Source organism: Muntiacus reevesi, chromosome 20 (assembly GCF_963930625.1).
Source record: "Muntiacus reevesi chromosome 20, mMunRee1.1, whole genome shotgun sequence".
Classification (NCBI taxonomy): Eukaryota; Metazoa; Chordata; class Mammalia; order Artiodactyla; family Cervidae; genus Muntiacus; species Muntiacus reevesi.
This window is the reverse complement of record NC_089268.1, coordinates 2,957,144-2,977,036: the sequence shown is the minus strand read 5'-3', so window position 1 is coordinate 2,977,036 and position 19,893 is coordinate 2,957,144. Positions and strand designations below refer to the sequence as shown.

The 19,893-nt window shown below is 37.1% G+C and overlaps 1 protein-coding gene across 2 annotated transcripts in view; it reads left to right on the top strand.

The window, feature by feature from the left end:
- KHDRBS2 (KH RNA binding domain containing, signal transduction associated 2) overlaps positions 1-19,893 on the top strand; it is a 682,130-nt gene that overhangs the window by 447,877 nt on the left and 214,360 nt on the right. For both annotated transcript variants that reach the window (XM_065912995.1, XM_065912996.1), the window contains exon 6: positions 176-374. In XM_065912995.1, the coding sequence (XP_065769067.1) occupies positions 176-374 (199 nt within the window). The remainder of the gene's footprint in view (positions 1-175; positions 375-19,893) is intronic.

Below are 19,893 nucleotides of genomic sequence, written 5' to 3'. Positions count from 1 at the left end.
ATGCTTTATATCCTAAAGAATCTCCATTAAACACACACACTCACACTCTCAGAGTTGCAGAAATAAATGTGGTTTTCTTCCCATTGTATGCAGCCTGTAAGATGAGAGATTTGCCAGCTTTAATTCCTTTCTCTCATCACTTGTTTCTCATCTGTACATGGCCTGTTTCTCCTAGGGGACGTGGGGGAGCCATTCCTCCTCCCCCACCACCTGGACGAGGCATTCTCACCCCTCGAGGGACCACTGTGACCCGTGGTGCTCTTCCAGCACCCCCTCTAGCGAGAGGCGTTCCAACCCCACGAGCCCGGGGGTCACCCACCATGCCAGGATACAGGGCACCCCCTCTGCCAGCCCACAAGGGGTATGAAGAGTATGTAAGTACTCTTGAGAAATCAGTTGTTAGGAGGAGTTAAACTGGTTGAGCATCAAGCTAATCTTCAAAGACATTCATATGCCATCAGTATAGTAGATGATGTTTGTTGCAGGAAACAAGTGTCATTTGCAATAGACAGTAGTAGTGCATTTAAATGAGACCATTTTGAGAAAAGCTTTCATTGTACAGGTTCCATCACCGTTGTTATTACCAGCTAAATAGCTTACATTTTAAGAAACAAACTATCTTTAGGTTTTCTTTTATTTGGAAGACATTATTCATTTCAAAAAGAAATAATTATGAACATAATGTGAATAGTCATGTATGTAGAAGATTCTCCTGGGACATGATAAAGATGAATATAACTGATAAATATTTGACAAATATAATGTGATTATATTACAGACTTTGTTAGTAATTTAAGACCATGTGGTTGGGTTTCCATTTAAATATCCTACTCTCTAAGTATGTGAAAGGTAAGGAATTGGCAGGTGTGAATTCAGAACTCAGTACAGAGTGAATATATGAATTGCAGTGTCTTTAAGTACCTCTTCACCTTCCAGTCCTCTGTATTACTCTGCACTTCCTTTGAACCTTTCACCTGAGTTGTTAGCTTTCTGCTGGTCACATGTTCTAGTTTCTGTCTCCATTTCTCCTGCTGGATTGTGAAGCTTGTTAAAAGGGTAAGTTTCCTATTTACTTTTGTAACGTAGTAAGTCCACTGTAAAAGTTTGATTGAATTGACACAACCAGATTATTATCCTATGAAACAGATACATTTTGCCTTTAACCTCTCCAAGATGCCCATCCACTAACCTAGGTGTTTGCTTCATTTAAACATAGATACACTGTCCTTTGTGAATTATTACTTATATAAACTCTTCAGGAACAGTTAGCATCACATTCTATTCATTAAAAGCATATAAATATTTTATGAACTGGTTAATAACCAAGCAAAACTTGGTCCTAAAATAAAGTAAAAATATTTGCTAGGCATCTCTAAGAACTTTAATGGTTAGAGCATGTTAGTTTTTAGGAAAGTTACTGACTAAATATGAAACATGGAATAATGTCTCTAAGAGTGAAGAAAAATATTAAGTTTAATGATCCATTTCTATGGGAAAAATGGAAATGTGTTCATCTAAATATCTTTTGTACATCAGCTATCAATAGTTAAAATCTTAGCCTGAAAAATTGAAAAATCTGCAGCAGATAGTGTATTCTACCATCTGAACAAGCCTGCTGATCTAGAAAGTTAGAACCTGATCCTGGTTCTACCATCTCTTCAGTGAGACATATGTACTGTTTCAGAAATAAGTGCTCTTTAAATGAATGAATGAATAATCCACAGCAGGGAGAGTGGGATTTATTTAGTTTTTCTTATTCTTATCTCTGAGGAACCAGGTCTACCATCTTTATGTGTATGGATATGGACACTATGATGTTTTTGTCTTCCAAACAGAAAGCTAAACAGTCAGATCTTTATCTCAAACATTAAAAGAGAGAAAGAGTGGTCAACATTGTTATCAATACATAAATTTACAGCACTTATATGGCACAGTAAAAGAGAACAAGATTGGAAAACCTATAGTCTTTCATGTAGCTACAAAAGCATTGTGGCCTTTCACATTCATTCCAATTTGTAGTGAATAAATCAAGGAGTGCAAGGCAAAAAAAGTAAGCTGCAAAGGCATAAAGATTTTATGGAAACATGAGCATATTCTGAAAAAGGTTATATTCTGAATTGGAAATTTTAGGAGGATGACTCTTATAGTAATTAAGGAAAATATGTCGAGCCTTGTAAATCTGATTTTTTTTTAATATAAAAGATTTCTTCTGTACACATTGCAGTGGACAGAATATGCAGTGAGATGGGTGCAGGAATAGAAACAAGGAGACTGGCAACATCCCCATGGACAGAACAAGGCTCAGAGGGGTGAGAAGAGGTCTATTCTGAGTCTATGGAAATGATCTAGACTAATTTGATGATGGGACAAGGGAGAATGTGTGCACACAGAAAGGAGTAAAAGATAAGTTTGTGAAGTTTTGTGAAAGGTAGGTTAATCTGACCAACCAGATAAAATTGAGGTGTCATTTGTTGAACTGACAAGTACAGGGTGGTGGAAGTGGGGGGAAGGGAAAGGTTGTTGGAGATCTAGTGAAGTGTTTGGATTTCAGGAAAGTCTGTCGTGTTGCTGGGTGAAACTTACCTGACTTTCAAAACAGAAAGCAGCATCCCACAGTTTGAATTCTAACTGTGTCACCAGCTGTGTAATTTAGAACACTCTGGGTCCTGGATTTCCTCTTCTATAAAATGGGGATAATCATTTCAGGCTCACAAGACTGCACTTACAGTGCACAAGACTGCACTGTTTAGAAATAAACATCCATAAGCACTTAAAACATGAGTGTTCATGAGTATCCAGAAGATTATAGACAGTAAATAAGAAGTAACTACTATAAAAATTTCATCATGTATCATACTCTGCAGTTTCTCCCCGGGTAAATTATGGATCCACTGAAGTCACAGATAATTAGTTACTTTTTGTAAATTAACTGGGCAAATTAGTTTTTTTGCAAATAGAGAAGCTGTGTCATCTTCTTTTAATGATAAACAAATAAATGAACAAATAAACCTGGTGGGGGTTGGGAGGCTGTGTCGATGAAAACATTCAGTAAACTATCTATAATAGGAATAAAATAAAGTTTTATTTGAGTCAAACTGAAGACAATAATCCAGAAGACAGCTTCTAAGATTACTCTCAAAGACTGTTTAGGATAAGCAGGGTTTTCAGCATAGTTTTATGTCTTGTCAGAGCAAGGAACACCAAACAAGTTAGGGATTCGTTTTTTCAAGTTTTCTTAAAAGCCAGATTAACACATATACAGGTAGTCACCGTGGCCTTGGCACTTGCAAAGGGAGTCTTATCTACCAGCAGGACTAGCACTGTTGTCCTGGGAAGGGAAGCATTTAATCTTATCTTTTTAATCTTATATTTTAATCTTATCTTATCTTTTTAATCTTTTAATCTTAATCTATTTAATCTTCCTTCCCTTCTAAGTGTCCAAAAACTTGGACTTTTTTTTTTTAAACTTCTGGTCAATATACTCTTTTCTTTAATAATTAAAGCAGATGTACAATGTATGTTATCAGACAGACTGTTCTAGTTAGCAAAAAAGTCAAGTTAACATGTATACGCTAGAATGACTTTCCCAGACCTCAGCAGGTGAACATTTCTTTTATCAGGTGTCATGAAGTCCAGTAATAGGAATGTCATCAGGTCTGAAGAAACAGCTAGACTGAGGCACTAGAGTGTCTCCCTACATTTCCTCTCTATTTTTTTTTTTTTTTTTTTTTTTTGCACCTGTGTTTTCATCCCATGCTAACGTACAGGCTGGGTATTTGGCTTCTCTGATCAACTTGGCTCAGCTCGTGGTGAAATATGTCCACCCTAGGACTGCCACATCTACACATCCAGTTCTCCTCACCTGCAGATACTGGCTGGCTGGCTGCCTCTCAAATCAAATTCAGATACCTAGGTAGGAGAATCATATTCACTTAGGCATGCCAGGTGTCTATGACTATAGAACAAGAGTTTCAGGAAATCAGATCTGGGATCTACACTCATCAGCCACAAGTGACATGGGTGGTTCAGGTGTGAAGTTCACTGAATACAAACACGGTTCCTGGGGACTCAGGCCCAAGGGTCATATGGAGAGACATTAGTTTCCAGAGAAGAACAATATTATAAACTTGGAAGATATCCTAACTATACCTTTAATAGCATACTGTTGATAACAAGTAAAAGGAGATATTATCTTTTTTTTAAAGTTATATTTTATTAAAACCTGTCATATTTTCATTTTTTCTATAAATAATCCAATGAATACATAAAAAGTTGAACATGTGACTGATAATCTCCGACAGCAGTCTTTGATATCTCCATCCAAACCCAGATAAACATTCAAAGACTGCTGCTCTCTCCTTTAATTTTAAACAATTGATTCCTCTGTAAGGGATAAGAAAAACGAAAGTTTAAGTGTCTCAGTAGTAAAATAATAGGACCATTCTAAGTTGATGGTAAAAATATCAAAGGAGTTCTTCACTTTAAGATAAAATTTCTTAGACAAGTTTCCCTTTATTATAAGTGACACTATAGAGCAATTCACTCTTCAGAATTTTCTTCCTTCCCTGCTAAGGCTCTGATGACATGGACTGTCTACAGGTGGCCAGATCATCTCTTTGCAGCTCACCATTAATGAGACTGCTGTTTAAAACCATCATTAGTATTAGTAGAGACATTACTTTGCTGACAAAGTCTGTCTAGTCAAAGCTATGGCTTTTCTTTTCTTTCTTTAGTTTTTTCAATTAATTTTTTGAAGGATAATTGCTTTATAGAATTTTGCTGTTTTCTGTCAAATCTCAACATGAATCAGCCATAGGTATATATATATATCCCCTCCCTTTTGAAACTCCCTCCCATCTTCCTCCCCATCCCACCCCTCTAGGGTGATACAGAGCCCCTGTTTGAGTTTCCCGAACCATACAGTAAATTCTCGTTGGCTATCTATTTCATATATGGTAATGCAAGTTTCCATGTTACTCTTTCCATACATCTCACCCTCTCTTCCCCTCTCCCTATGTCCATAAGTCTATTCTCTATGTCTGTTTCTCTATTGTTGCTCTGTAAATAAAAGTTTCAGTACCATTTTTCTAGGTTCCATATATATGTGCTAGAATATGGTATTTATCTTTCTCTTTCTGACTCACTTCACTCTGTGTAATAGGTTCTAGGTTCATCCACCTTATTAGAACTGACTCAAGTACATTCCTTTTTATGGCTGAGTAATATTTCACTGTGTATATATGCCACACATTCTTTATTCATCTGATGATAGACATCTAGGTTGCTTCCATGTTCTAGCTATTGTAAATAGTGCTGCAATGAGCAATGGGATACATGTGTCTCTTTCAATTTTGGTTTCCTCAAGGTATATGGCTGGGGGTGGAATTGCTGGGTCATATGGTGGTTTTTATTTTTGGGAACTCCAAAGTCACTGCAGATGGTGATTTGCAACCATGAAATTAAAAGACGCTTACTCCTTGGAAGGAAAGTTATGACCAACCTAGATAGCATATTAGAAAGCAGAGACATTTATTTGCCAATAAAGGCCTGCCTATTTTTCCAGTGGTCATGTATGGATGTGAGAGTTGGACTATGAAGAAAGCTGAGCGCCGAAAAATTGATGCTTTTGACCTGTGGTGTTGGAGAAGACTCTTGAGAGTTCCTTGGACTGCAAGGAGATCCAACCAGTCCATCCTAAAGGAGATCAGTCCTGGGTGTTCATTGGAAGGACTAATGCTGAAGCTGAAACTCCAGTACTTTGGCCACCTCATGCGAAGAGTTGACTCTTTGGAAACGACCCTGATGTTGGGAGGGATTGGGGGCAGGAGGAGAAGGGGATGACAGAGGATGAGATGGCTGGATGGCATCACTGACTCTATAGACATGAGTTTGAGTAAACTCTGGGAGTTGGTGATGGACAGGGAGGCCTGGTGTGCTGCGATTCATGGGGTCGAAAAGAGCTGGACACAACTGAGCGACTGAACTGAACTGAACTGATGGTGGTTTTATTCTTAGTTTTTATAAGAAATCTCCATACCGTCTTCCATAGTGGCTCAATTCACACTGAGTGTATCAATTTACATTCCCAGCAACAGTCCAAGAGTGTTCCCTTTTCTCCACACCCTCTCCAGCATTTATTGTTTGCAGACATTTTAATGAGGGCCAATCTGACTGGTGTGAGATGATATCTCATTGTAGTTTTGATTTGCATTTCTCTAATAACGAGTGATGTTGAGCATCTTTTCATGTGTGTGTTAGCCATCGGTATGTCTTCTTTGGAGAAATGTCTGTTTAGGTCTTTTCCCCACTTTTTGATTGGGTTGTTTGTTTTTCTGGTATTGAGTTGCGTGAGCTATTGTATATTTTGGAAATTAATCCTTTGTCAGTTGTTTCAATTGCTATTATTTTTTTTCCCATTCTGAGAGTTTTCTTTACACATTCCTTAGAGTTTCCTTTGATATGCAAAAGCTTGTAAGTTGAATCAGGTCCCACTTGTTTCCTTTTGTTTGTATTCCCATTACTCTAGGAGGTGGGTCATAGGCGATCTTGCATTGATTTATGTTCTGCCTATGTTTGCCTCTAAGGGTTTTCTAGTTTCTGGTCTTACATTTAGGTCTTTAATCCATTTTGAGTTTTATCTTTGTGTATGGAGTTAGGAAGTGTTCTAATTTCATTCTTTTACATATGGCTGTCCAGTTTTCCCAGCAGCATTTATTGAAGGGGCTGTCTTTGCTCCATTGAATATTCTTGCCCCCTTTTCAAAAATAAAGTACCCCTAGGTGTATGGGTTTATTTCTGGACTTTCTATCTTGTTCCATTGATCTGTGTTTCTGTTTTTGTACCAGTACCGTACTGTCTTGGTGACTGTAGCTTTGTAGTATAACCTGAAGTCATTAAGCTTGGTTTCTCCAGCTCCATTCTTCTTTTTCAAGACTGCTTTGGCTATTCGGGGTCTTTTGTGTTTCCATTTGAATTGTGAAATTTTTTGTTCTAGTTCTGTGAAAAATGCCATTGGAAATTTGATAGGGATCTCATCAAATCAGTAGATATCATTTGATAGTATAGTCATTCTCTCAATATTGATTCTTCCTGCCCAGGAACAAGGAATATCCCTCCATCTGTTTATGTCATCTTTGATTTCTTTCTTTAGTGTCTGATAATTTTCTGTGTGCAGTTCTTTCATCTCCTTAGGTAAGTTTATTCCTATATATTTGATTCTTTTTGTTGCAATGGTGGATGGGATTGATTCTTTAATTGTTCTTTCTGATTTTCATTGTTAATATATAGAAATGCAAGTGAATTTTCTGTATTGACTTTGTATCCTGCAACTTTGCTAAATTCACTGATTAACTCTAATAGTTTTCTGATACTATCTTTAGGGTTTTCTATGTGCAGTATCATGTCATCTGCAAACAGTGAGAGCTTTAGTTCTTCTTTTCTGATCTGGATTTTTTTTTATTTCTTTTTCCTCTTGGATTGGTGTAGGTAGGACTTCCAGAACTATGTTGAATAATAGTGGTGAAAGCGGACAGCCTTGTCATGATCCTGATCTTAGGGGGAATGCTTTCAGTTTTTCAACTTTGAGAATAATGTTCACTGTAGGCTTATCATATAGGGCCTTTACTATGTTGAGGTAGGTTCCTTCTATGCCCATTTTTTGAAGAATTTTAATCATAAATAGGTGCTGTTTTTTGTCAAAGGCTTTATCTGCATCTATTGAGATGATCCTATGGTTTTTATCTTTCAGTTTATTAATATAGTATATCACATTGTTTGATTTGCATGTATTGAAAAATGCTTGTGTCTCTGGAATAAACCCAACATGTTCATGGTGTATGAGCTTTTTGATGTTTTGCTGAATTCTGTTTGCTAAAATTTTGTTGAGGATTTTTGCATCTATGTTCATCAGTGATATTGGCCTGTAGTTTCCTTTTTTTATGTTGTCTTTTCTGGTTTTGATATCAGGGTGATAGTCATCTTGAAGAATGAATTTGGAAGTGTTCCTTCCTCTGTAATTTTTTGAAAGAATTTTAGAAGAATAGGTATTAGCTCTTTTCTAAATGTTTGATAGAATTCTCCAGTGATGTCACCTGGTCCTGGGCTTTTGTTTTGGGGGAGTTTTTTGTTTTTTGTTTTTTGTTTTTGTTTTGTTTTGTTTTTATCACAGCTTCAATTTCAGTGCTTGTAATTGGGTTGTTCATAATTTCTATTTCTTCCTGGTTCATTGTTGGAAAATTCAACTTTTCTAAGAATCTGTCCATTTCTTCCAGGTTATATATTTTATTGCCATATAGTTGTTCACAATATTCTTCCTTTTTCATTTCTAATTTTGTTGATTTCATTCTTCTCTCTTTTCTTCATGAGTATGTTTAAGGGTTTGTCAATTTTGCTTATCTTCTCAAAGAACCCGCTTTTAGTTTTATTAATCTTCACTATTGTTTCTTAGATTTCTTTTTCATTTATTTCTGCTCAGATCTTTATGAGTTCTTTCCTTCTGTTAATTTTGGGGGGTTTTGTTCTTCTTTTTCCGGTTGCTTTAGCTGCAAGGTCAGGTTGTCTGTTAAATGTTTTCCTTGTTTCTTGCGGTAGGATTGTGCTGCCATAAGCTTCCCTCTAAGAACTGCTTTTGCTGCATCCCATAGGCGTTGAGTTGGTGTATTCTCGTCATTTGTTTCTGAAATTTTTTTTATTTCCATTTTGACTTCTTCAGTAACCTGTTGGTTGTTTAGAAACATGTTGTATAATCTCCATGTGTTTGTGTTTCATACAGTTTTTTTTCTTGTAATTGATTATCTAGTCTCATAGTATTGTGGTTGGAGAAGATGACTGATATGGTTTCAATTTTCTTAAATTTACTGAGGTTTGATTTGTGACCCAGAATGTAGTCTATCCTGGAGAATGTTCCAAGTGCACTTGAAAAGAAGGTGTATTTTTCTGCATTTGGATGGAATGTCCTGAAGATATCAGTGAGATCCATCTCATCTAATGTATCATTTAAGACTTGTATTTCCTTCTTAATTTTATATTTGATGATCTGTCCTTTGGTGTCACTAGGGTGGTAAAGCCTCCCACTATTATTGTATTATTGTCAATTTCTCCTTTTATGTCTGTTAGTGTTTGTCTTACATGTTGAGGTGCCCCTATGTTGGATGCATAGATATTTACAATTATTATATCTTCCTCTTGGATTGATCCCTTGATCATTATGTGGTGTCCTTCCTTATCTCTTGTAATCTTCTTTATTTTAAGGTCTGTTTTGTCTGATATGAGGATTGCTACTCCAGCTTTTTTTGCTTTCCATTTGTGTGGAACATATTTTTCCTCTCACTTTCAGGCTATGGGTGTCTTGAGGTCTGAAATGGGTTCCCTGTAGACAGCATATGTGTGACTTTTGCTTTTGTATTCATTCAGCCAGTCTGTATTGTGGTTGGAGCATTTAATCCATTTATATTTAAAGTAACTATATATATATATATATTCCTATTGCCATTTTCTAGTTGTTTGGCATTGATTTTGTAGATTTTTTTTTGTTTCTTCTGTTGCATTTCTTGATTATAGAAGCCCATTTAACATTTGTTGTAAAGCTGGTTTGGTGGTACTGACTTCTCTTAACTTTTGCTTGTCTGAAAAACTTTTTATTTCTCCATCAATTTTGAATGAGATCCTCGCTGGGTACAGTAATCTTGGTTGTATATTTTTCCCTTTCAGTATTTTAAATATATCCTGCCATTCCCTTCTGACCTGCAGAGTTTCTGCTGAGAGATCAGCTGTTAAGATTATGGGGTTTCCTTTGTATGTAACTTGTTGCTTTTCCCTTGCTGCTTTTAATATTCTTTCTCTGTGTTTAGTATTTGTTAGTTTGAATAGTATATGTCTTGGCATATTTTTCCTTGGGTTTATCCTGGGTAGAACTCTTTGTGCCTCTTGGAATTGATGGGCTATTTCCTTATCCATGTTGGGGAAATTTTCAACTATAATCTCTTAAAAAAATTTTCTCATACCCTTTCTTTCTCTCTTATTCTTCTGGGACCCCTCTATTTCAAATGTTGGTGCATTTGATATGGTCCCAAAGGTCTCTGAGACTGTCCTCAGCTTTTTTATTCTTTTTACTTTATTCTGCTCTTCAGAAGTTATTTCCACCATTTTATCTTCCAACTCACTGACTCATTCTTCTGCTTCAGATATTCTGCTATTGGTTTCTTCTAGAGTATTTTTAATTTCAGTAATTGTGTTATTTGTCTCTATATGCTTATTCTTTAATTTTTCTAGGTCTTTGTTGATTGATTCTTGCATTTTCTCCACTTTGTTCTCAAGGTTTTTGATCATCTTTACTATCATTATTCTGAATTCTTTTTCAGGTAAATTCCCTATTTCCTCTGCGTTTATTTGGACTTCTGTGTTTCTAATTTGTTCCTTCATTTGTGCACTATTTTCTGACTTTTCATTTTTTTCTTTTTTTTAATTATTGTGTTTGAGGTCTCCTTTTCCCAGGCTTCAAGGAAAGTTGAATTCTTTCCTTGAAGAAGGTTGAATTCTTTCTTCCTTTTGGTTTCTGTCCTCCTAAGGTTGGTCCAGTGGTTTGTGTGAGCTTCGTATAGGGTGAGATTTGTGATGAATTTTTGCTTGTTTGTTTTTCCTCTGATGGGCAAGGCTGAGTGAGGTAGTACTCCTGTATACTGATGATTGGGTTTGTATTTTTGCTTTGTTTGTTGTTTAGATGAGGCGACCTGCATGGGGTGCTATTGTTGGTTGGGTGATACTGGGTCTTTTATTCAGGTGGTTTCCTTTGTGTGAGTTCTCACTATTTGACACTCCCTAGGGTTAGATCTATGGTAGTCTAGGGTCTTGATTCAGTGCTCCCACTGCAAAGGCTCAGGCTTTGATCTCTGGCCAGGAACGAATATTTCACAAATGATTTGTTATGGCATTCAGGGAGAGTAAAACAAATATCCAAAAATGAGAAACCAAAGATGAACCCGAGGCCAATGGCAGTTACAAAATCAGGCAAATAATAATTAAAATAATGGAATATAGACATAGACATATATACCTATATGCAAAGTGAAAACAGTTCAAAAGAAATAAAGTACAGTAGATTGATCCAGCCAACTAAGGAAATAAAAAATTATATTTACCAGTTAAGAACAAAACTAATTTAAGAACAAACTGGAAAAGAAAACTAAAGCAAGGTGCCAAGTGGGGAATAAACCAATGTAAACAAAGTAACAAATATGTTGAAAGGAAAGGAAAGACAGGAAAGAAAGAATAGATATGCAAAGGTAAATAGAAGTAAATGAGGAAGATTTATATACATTAAAGATTAACTGCAAGGAGAAAAGAACAGTAGGAAAGGCAAATGAAGGAATAAATGTAGAAAAAATATAATAGGCTTAAAAAATTGAAATCATAAAAAAGGGAAAAGAGAAACAAAAAAGCAGAAGAAAGAAAAACGGGGAAGAATAAAGGAAAATCCCACAGAACTGCAAGAGCCCAATATAGAGGCAGAGGTTTATAACAACAATAGAAAGTATGTATGAATATACATATATATATATATATATATATATATATATATATATATATATATACATATGTATATATATATACACCCATAAGCAAAATCAAAACAACTCAACAACAATTAAGTACAATAGATTGACCTGGTGAACAAAGGAAACCAAAAATTATATCTACCATAACACAACTAATAAAACACAAAATGAAAAAGAAAACTAAAGCAAGGTGCCAATTAGTGAATAAAGCAATGAAAATAAAACTAACAAATATGTTGAGAGGAAAGGAGAGAAAGAAAAGAAAGAGAATAAATATGCAAAGTTAAATAGAGGTAGATAAAGAAGATTTATATACATTAAAGATTAACTGCAAGGGGAAAAGAACAATAGGGAAGGCACACAAGGAAATAAATGTAGAAAAAATAAAAATAGGTTTAAAAAAATAAAATTTAAAATTAGAAAAAGAAAAAAGAAAGAAGAAAACTCCACATAACTGCAAAAGCCCAACATAGAGGCAGAGGTTTATGACAACAATAAAAATTGTGACTGAGGGGAAAAAAAAAAAGCTCAAAATCTTAATTGGATTTCTTAGTGCCAACAAAATCAACAACTAAAACAGAGTCAGGGGGGCGGGGTTAGGAAAAAAAAAATCCAAAAGCATCTACAGAACAAGTTAAAAAATAAGAATAATAAATGATTTTCTTGAGTCAGTCTTCTCAGAGTCCTTTCCTGTGCTTACCTCCCTAGAATGCCCTCCAACACTGTGCTGATCTCTCGACCTGCTGTGGAAGCTGCTCAGATTCTCATCTGTTCCTATTCCTCAGTGTTCTTGCCTCCAATGTCCACAGCTATCAGAGCTACTGCATTTTCTTTTGTGGAAACTCTCAGTGTCCTTTTATATATTCCATAGACACAGTGTCTGCCTTTTTGATTGTGTGGATTTAATCTGCAGCTTGTACAAATTGTATGAAGGTTTTGAATCTTCTTCTTTAGCCACATTGCCCCTGGGTTTCAATTGTGATTTTATCTCCACTTCTGGATATGGGTCGTCCACTGGGGATTAGCTTCTGAGGCTGCCTGGAGGACTTGGGTTTGCCCCTGTGAGGGCCAGGTGTGGCGGTAGAGCCGCTGCTTGGGTCACAGAGGTTCTGGCAGCACCAGGTACTCGGGGATTGGCAGCTAGGGTAGTAGGAAATATAGTGCTCTAGAAGGGTGTGGTAACCAGTATTGGCCAATATGCTCCAGTATTCTTGCCTGGAGAACCCCTTCTCTGACAGAGACGCCTGGCAGGCCACAGTCTACAGGGTCGCAAAGAGTCAGACAGGACCAAAGTGACCCTGGGTGCGACTTCGTTTTTTGTTTTGTTTTTTTTGGCCTGTGGCAGCTCTGGCCCAGTGAGGACTGATCATGAGGGTAGTGCAGCTGTTTGGTTTTCAGGGACCCTGTCAAGTGTGCATGGACACAGACTGCCTCCTTGGCAGGAGTTATGGACCTATCAGAGTCTTGTTTAGAGGCTCAAAGCTATGGTTTTTCCAGTAGTCATGTATGGATATGAGAGCTGGAGTATAAAAGCTGAGTGATGAAGAATTAATGCTTTTCAACTGTGGTGTTGGAGAAGACTCTTGAGAGTCCCTTGGACTACAAGGAGATCAAGCCAGTCAATCCTAAAGAAAATCAGTCCTGAATATTCATTGGAAGGACTGATGCTGAAGCTGACGCTCCAATACTTTGGCCACCTGGTGTGAAGAGCTGACTCATTTGTAAAGTAATTAGCCTCTAATTAAAATAAATAAATTTATATTAAAAAAAAAAAAAGACCATGATGCTGGGAAATATTGAAGGTGGGAGGAGAAGGGGATGACAGAGGATAGGATGGTTGGATGGCATCACTGACTCAATGGACATGAGTTTGAGTAAGCTCCAGGAGTTGGTGATAGACAGGGTTGCCTGGTGTGCTGCAGTTCATGGGGTCGGAAAGAGTTGGACAAGACTGAGCAAGTGAACTGAACTGAACAGTATTAGTGAAGCTTTAAAAATGTGAAGTTTAATTTGTCACATGTCCTAATCCAGACTTTAAATATTTTAAATCTTCTCTTCACTAAGTTTCTACTACATTTTTCAGATCCATCTTTATGATTGAAATAGATTTGGGGAAAACATTTCAAAAAATGGCAACATGACAAAATGTAAATCTCACCAGCTTTATCAGTGGGTAACATGTGAAATAAACTTAACCTTTGGATACCAAATAGGTTCTCATCACTAGTCTCATGATAACACTCCCAACTGGTTATTGACCAATTGCTTTAGTAGGTGAGGAAACTGAAGCTTGGAATTGAGACTTGCACCCAGATTCATATTCCACATAGTACACAGAGAATGCAAACACATGTTTGCATGTCATTTGTGCTCCTAGTCTTGAATTCACATCATCAGTCAATGTCTGGGTCCCCTCAGCAACATTTAGGAGACCTCCCAGCACCTACTTGAGCATCTCCAACCATGGAAAAACAGTGCATCTAGAAACTAAGTGCAAGATATAAAAGAAACTGTGATTAAAGAGACACTGCCTCCACGTTCAAAAGCAAATCATCTAGTGGAAGCATCGAAGTGTCTAACAATTACCACATAATATGTAATCGCTGTGCAAAACTATACTTTCTGTTATAATTAGTAGTCACTCTTATCTTCTCCCACTTACATTCAGACATCCTATAGGCAGAAACTTTCTCTTATGTTTATTTTATCTTTGCAGTACTAAGCAGTGTGTTTGGTAATAGCAATTGAATCAAAGCTATGATATTGTTGGAAAGATGTTATACATAGGCGGAGTTCAGTTCAGTTCAGTCAGTCTGTCGTGTCTGACCCTTTGCCACCCCATGGGCTGTAGTACGCCAGGCCTCCTTCTCCATCACCATCTCCCAGAGCTTACTCAAGCTCATGTCCATTGACTCGGTGATGCCATCCAACCATCTCATCCTCTGCCATTCATCCCCTTCTCCTCTTGCCTTCAATCTTTCCCAGCATCAGGGTCTTTTCAAATGAGTCAGTTCTTCACATCAGGTGTCCAAAGTATTGGAGCTTCAGCTTCAGCATCAGTCCTTCCAATGAATATTCAGGACTGATTTTCTTTAGGATTGACAGGTTTGATCTCCTTGTAATCCAAGGGACTCTGAAGAGTCTTCTACAACTCCACAGTTGAAAAGCATTAATTCTTCAGCTCTCAGCTTTCTTTATAGTCCAACTCTCACATCCATACATGACTACTGGAAAAACCATGACTTTGACTAGAGGGACTTTTGTTACCAAAGTAACATCTCTGCTTTTTAATATGCTGCCTAAGTATCAGCCCTGGGTGTTCACTGGAAAAACTGATGCTCAAGCTGAAACTCCAGTACTTTGGCAACCTCATGCGAAGAGTTGACTCATTGGAAAAGACCCTGATGCTGGGAGGGATTGGGGGCAGGAGAAGGGACGACAGAGGATGCGACTTGATGGACATGAGTTTGAGTAAACTCCAGGAGTTGGTGATGGACAGGGTGGCCTGGCATGCTGCGATTCATGGGGTCACAAAGAGTCGGACACGACTGAGCAACTGAACTGAACTGAACTGAAGTTGGTCATAACATTTCTTCCAAGGCGCAAGTGTCTTGGTTTTTAATTTCATCATTGCAGTCACCATCTGCAGAGGTTTTGAAGCCCCCCCCCCCAAAATAAAGTCTGTCACTGTTTCCCCTCATATTTGCCATGAAATGATGGGACCAGATGCCATGTTCTTAGTTTTCTGAATACTGAATTTTAAGCCAACTTTTTCACTCTCTTCTTTCACATTCATCAAAAGGCTCTTTATTTCTTCTTCACTTTCTGTCATAAGGGTAGTGTCATCTGCATATATGAGGTTATTAATATTTCTCCTGGTAACCTTGATTCCAGCTTGTGCTTCATCAGCCCAGCATTTCTCATGATGTATTCTTCATATAAGTTAAATAAGCAGGGTGACCATACACAGCCTTGATGTACTCCTTTCCTTATTGGAACCAGTCTGATGCTCCATGTCCAGTTCTAGCTGTTGCTTCCTGACCTGCAAACAGATTTCTCAAGAGGCAGGTCAGGTGGTCTGGTATTCCCATCTCTTAGGGTTTTTTTTCTATTCTCTTGCTTTTTTTGATGATCCATTGGATATTGGCAATTTGATCTCTGGTTCCTCTGCCTTTTCTAAAACCAGACTGAACATCTGGAAGTTCACAGTTCTCGTATTGTTGAAGCCTGGCTTGGAGAATTTTGAGCATTGCTTTACTAGCGAGTGAAATGAGTGCAATTGTATGGTAGTTTGAGCATTCTTTGGCATTGCCTTTCTTTGGGGTTGAAGTGAAAACTGACCTTTTCCAATCCTGTGGCCACTGCTGAGTTTTCCCAAATTTGTTAACATACTGAGTGCAGCACTTTCACAGCATCATCTTTTAGGATTTGAAATAGCTCAACTGGAATTCCATCATTCCCATTAGCTTTGTCCATAGTGATGCTTCCTAAGGCCCATTTGACTTCTCATTCCAGGATGTCTGGCTCTAGGTGATTATCTGGGTTGTGAAGATCTTTTTTGTACAGTTCTTCTGTGTATTCTTGCCACCTCTTCTTAATATCTTCTGCTTCTGTTAGGTCCATACCATTTCAGTCCTTTATTGTTTCCTGTCACATCATAATATGTATTGTGTCAAATAGAGACTGTACCTTCTCCAGAAAAGAGAATTATCTTTATGACTATAGGTATTTAGAGAAATCCCAAAGATGGTAAGCAAAACATTAGCAGACCAGGATGAATAAAAATTGCTTTTTTTTCTTTTTAACCAACATGTGTAAATTAAATTATATTTGTTCTTTTATTTTTTTATTTGAAAAACTTTTTATTTTATAAATTTGAGGATCAATAATATCACTAATATTCATTTATGATTCATTTAGACATTTATTTGAAAAGGAGAGAGAAGAGCTAGGATGCTCCATACAAAAAAAGACAAAAAAGTGGAGTGGAGATAGAATACAATACAGGAAGGGGGACTTTCTAAAGCAAACCTAAAATATATGGGAAAATATTTAGGGGAGTAAGAATTCATTTAAAGTAGCAGGGGAAATAATACAGGGATAAAGATGACCTCAAAGACTGAGGTTATAACACCACTGATTGTAATTAAGGGCCACCTGAAAGTTTTTAAGCAGAGAATAAAGTAAGCTTTGGGAGGATTTTCTAATTCTCAGTGGTTAAGGGAGGATTGGAGAACAGAGTAAAGAAAGGGGAAAATATTTAGGAATTCAACCATCGTGAGATTTACTGAGATGTGGCCTTGGCTAGGTGCACAAGGATAGTCTTGCAAATCAGGCAAAGATAACACTGAAGATGGAAACACTGAAGTGTGACATCAAGGGGATGAAGGAGGAGTCAGGTCAGGTTGTCTAGGCTCAAGCAGGGGTGTGGCTCTGTGTTGGGGGGATTGTTCATGGGGGACAGGAGGAAGGAAGGCTATGCCGAGGAGGATGAACAGCAAAGAACTGACCTTCCAGCTTCAGGGAAGAGCCTGCCAAATGTGCTCACACACTCATATTTCTTTGTTTGGAAAGTAAGGTGTTTTACCTGCTCTCAGTTGTGATCATTTGCCCATCTGTCACATTTACCCTTGGACGGGTTGTATGAGAGTAAACAACGTTGCTTGTGGGATCATGCCAAGTGGAGTTTCTGTTGGAGATCTGTAAGTTTGGATTTATCAGACTAGTTTTATTTGTGTGATTTAGTTAACAGCAGCACTCTTGTAGAAATGACTCCAGGGATATTTTTCCCATCTCCTCTGTTGTTTTCATGGACGAAGTTCTGATTCTGCTTTTCATTTGTGACCTCCGGCATTGGTACAGGAATATGTGGTTAGTGTTGGAGTAACAAGGACTAAATTGTTTGGGGCCAGAAATGATCTGTCAAAAACTCTTCTATATCATTTAGCTCAGCTGGGAAAGAAATTTGATAGAGGCTTCCCCCAATTTGACAATGCTAACTGTCTATATCATAACCACTAATGAGATGTGAAAACTGAAAGAAAGGCTTCAAAAATATCAGTGTTAAAAATGTTTTCTATCAATCACGCTAAAGGGAAAAATTTGAATTTCTCCACCTCTCCATAGAAAATACTGTGTCATGTTAGAAGTGAAAAGAACTATGGTTCAAAAAGTAGGGAAGGGTTTAAGGCTGTATCAGGCAGTTAATAAAATACTATATCATTTTCTGGACTTTATGATATTTATAGGATCATCAGCTTTTAAAATTTTGCAGTTGGTGTTGATTGCTTTTCTCCCTCGAAATAAATGTTCACTCTAGTGAATAAAACATTATTATTTCATTAATTTCAAAATTATTAATGAAATAATAGTTGAAATAATGAAATTATTTCAAAATTAATAATTTTGAAACCTTTTTTCTTAAAGATAGAATGCAAAATTATATGATCTTCAAACCCATGAACTCTGGATCTTATAGAAGAAAACAATGGACACACTGATAGGAAAGTGTATATATAAGTTTGGAGGGGTCCAGTGGGTCTTATTTAAAGACAAAAGTATGTAATCTTAGTTTGTTTCCAGTACTGCAAGTCAATTCTGCAGTGCTTAGGTACAACCATGCTGCTACTATTGATATGCATGCTGTTCCTTGTGGAGATGCTTCCTTTTAACAAAACCTCTGTGGGAGAGTTGAGTGTGTAAGTAAAGGCACACAATTTTGGAAGTGTCCACTGGAAACTCACACTCTGTGAAAACACGTCGCCAGCACTATAAATGCTCTCTAGCACCTTATCTGTTGGTATAGCATGAAAACAAACAAGCAAAGAAGTCAAACCAGTGCAAATCCAATGCCTGAAGCAGGGCACCCAAAGCTGGTGCTCTGGGACAACCCAGAGGGAGGGGGAAGGGAGGGAGATGGGAAAGAGGTTCAGGATGGTGGGACACATGTACACCCATGGCCGTTTCATGTCGATGCATGGCAGAAACCACCACAATATTGTAAAGTATTTAGCCTCCAATTAAAATAAATTAATTAATTTTTTTAAAAAGTCTTCCAATGCACAAATTACTTTCTAGCTTTCAAAGACATAGGCCTAATTTATTTTTCTTAAATTTTTTAAATTAATTAATTTATTTTAATTGGAGGTTAATTACTTTACCTGATGTTTTTGCCAACAGTTCATATGTAGACATCAGGGATGTGTATGAGAGCAAGCAAAGCAAAGAGGGATGTCAGCTCAGTTCTGTGTGAGAGGTACTGGTTATGTATAATGTCATATTAACCTAATTTATAAAATTCATTTTAGCAAATTTTTGAGAAGCTTTTCTTCCCCAAGCCTATTGTCACTTCAGCACATCCTACCATCTATTTCAGACTTCCAGTAACATTGATAGAACTAGAAAATTCACTGTAAATGAATAGTCCTTAAAAGTTCCATGAATGAATTCAGGCTGCCAACCTTAAATTTCATGTGTATGGAGAAATTCTTTTGACAAGGGAGGGAAATACGTATTAAATAATAATTGAAATCAATTCTTGTGCCATTTTTTGGAAGGAAAGGTTATGAGTCTGATCTATAACACATTTTAGGAGGAGCCATGTGTGGTAATTTTCTGTGTAATAGCTAAGAGCCATTAACAAGTGAAGGGAGATTCTTATTATAGTTTCTAGACTGGATATTTGTATTCTATTAAATGTTCTTGTTTAAGTTTCATACTCAGCTCTCCCCTTAGTGGGGACAAATTAACCAGAATGAACTGTAGAGTTTTGTTTTGTGAAATGTAATGATTAAGTGCAGGAGGAAAAGGGAGTGACAGATGATGAGATGGTAGGATGTCATCACCAACTCAATGGACATGAGTTTAAGCAAACTCCAGGAGATAGTGAAGGACAGGGAAGTTTGGTGTGCTGCAGTCCATGGGGTCTCAAAGAGTCAAACATGATGTAGTGATGGAACAACAACAGAGCAACAACAACTACTATTTGCAATAACTAAAACATATTAGGTTAATGAAGTATTTTTTGACACTATATTATGGGCATAATACTACTGTGGTTCAAATGCTCATAGAAATTTAGTGATATTTAAACAGTATTAAATTTTAAATTTTATTCCCAAAGAGTATAACCTTCTGTCTTTTAAAATTGTGTGCATTTTTCTTCTAAAGTTGAGACTTGAGTAAGCTATCCTTCTTTTAGCCTCATGTTTTAGATTTTTAAGCCACTTTAGTAAAGGCCCTAATTCTGGCAAAGATTGAGGGGAAAAGAAGAAGGGGTCAGCAGAGAATGTGTTGATATGACTGAGTTTTTAGCATTACCAGCTCAATGGACATGGACTTG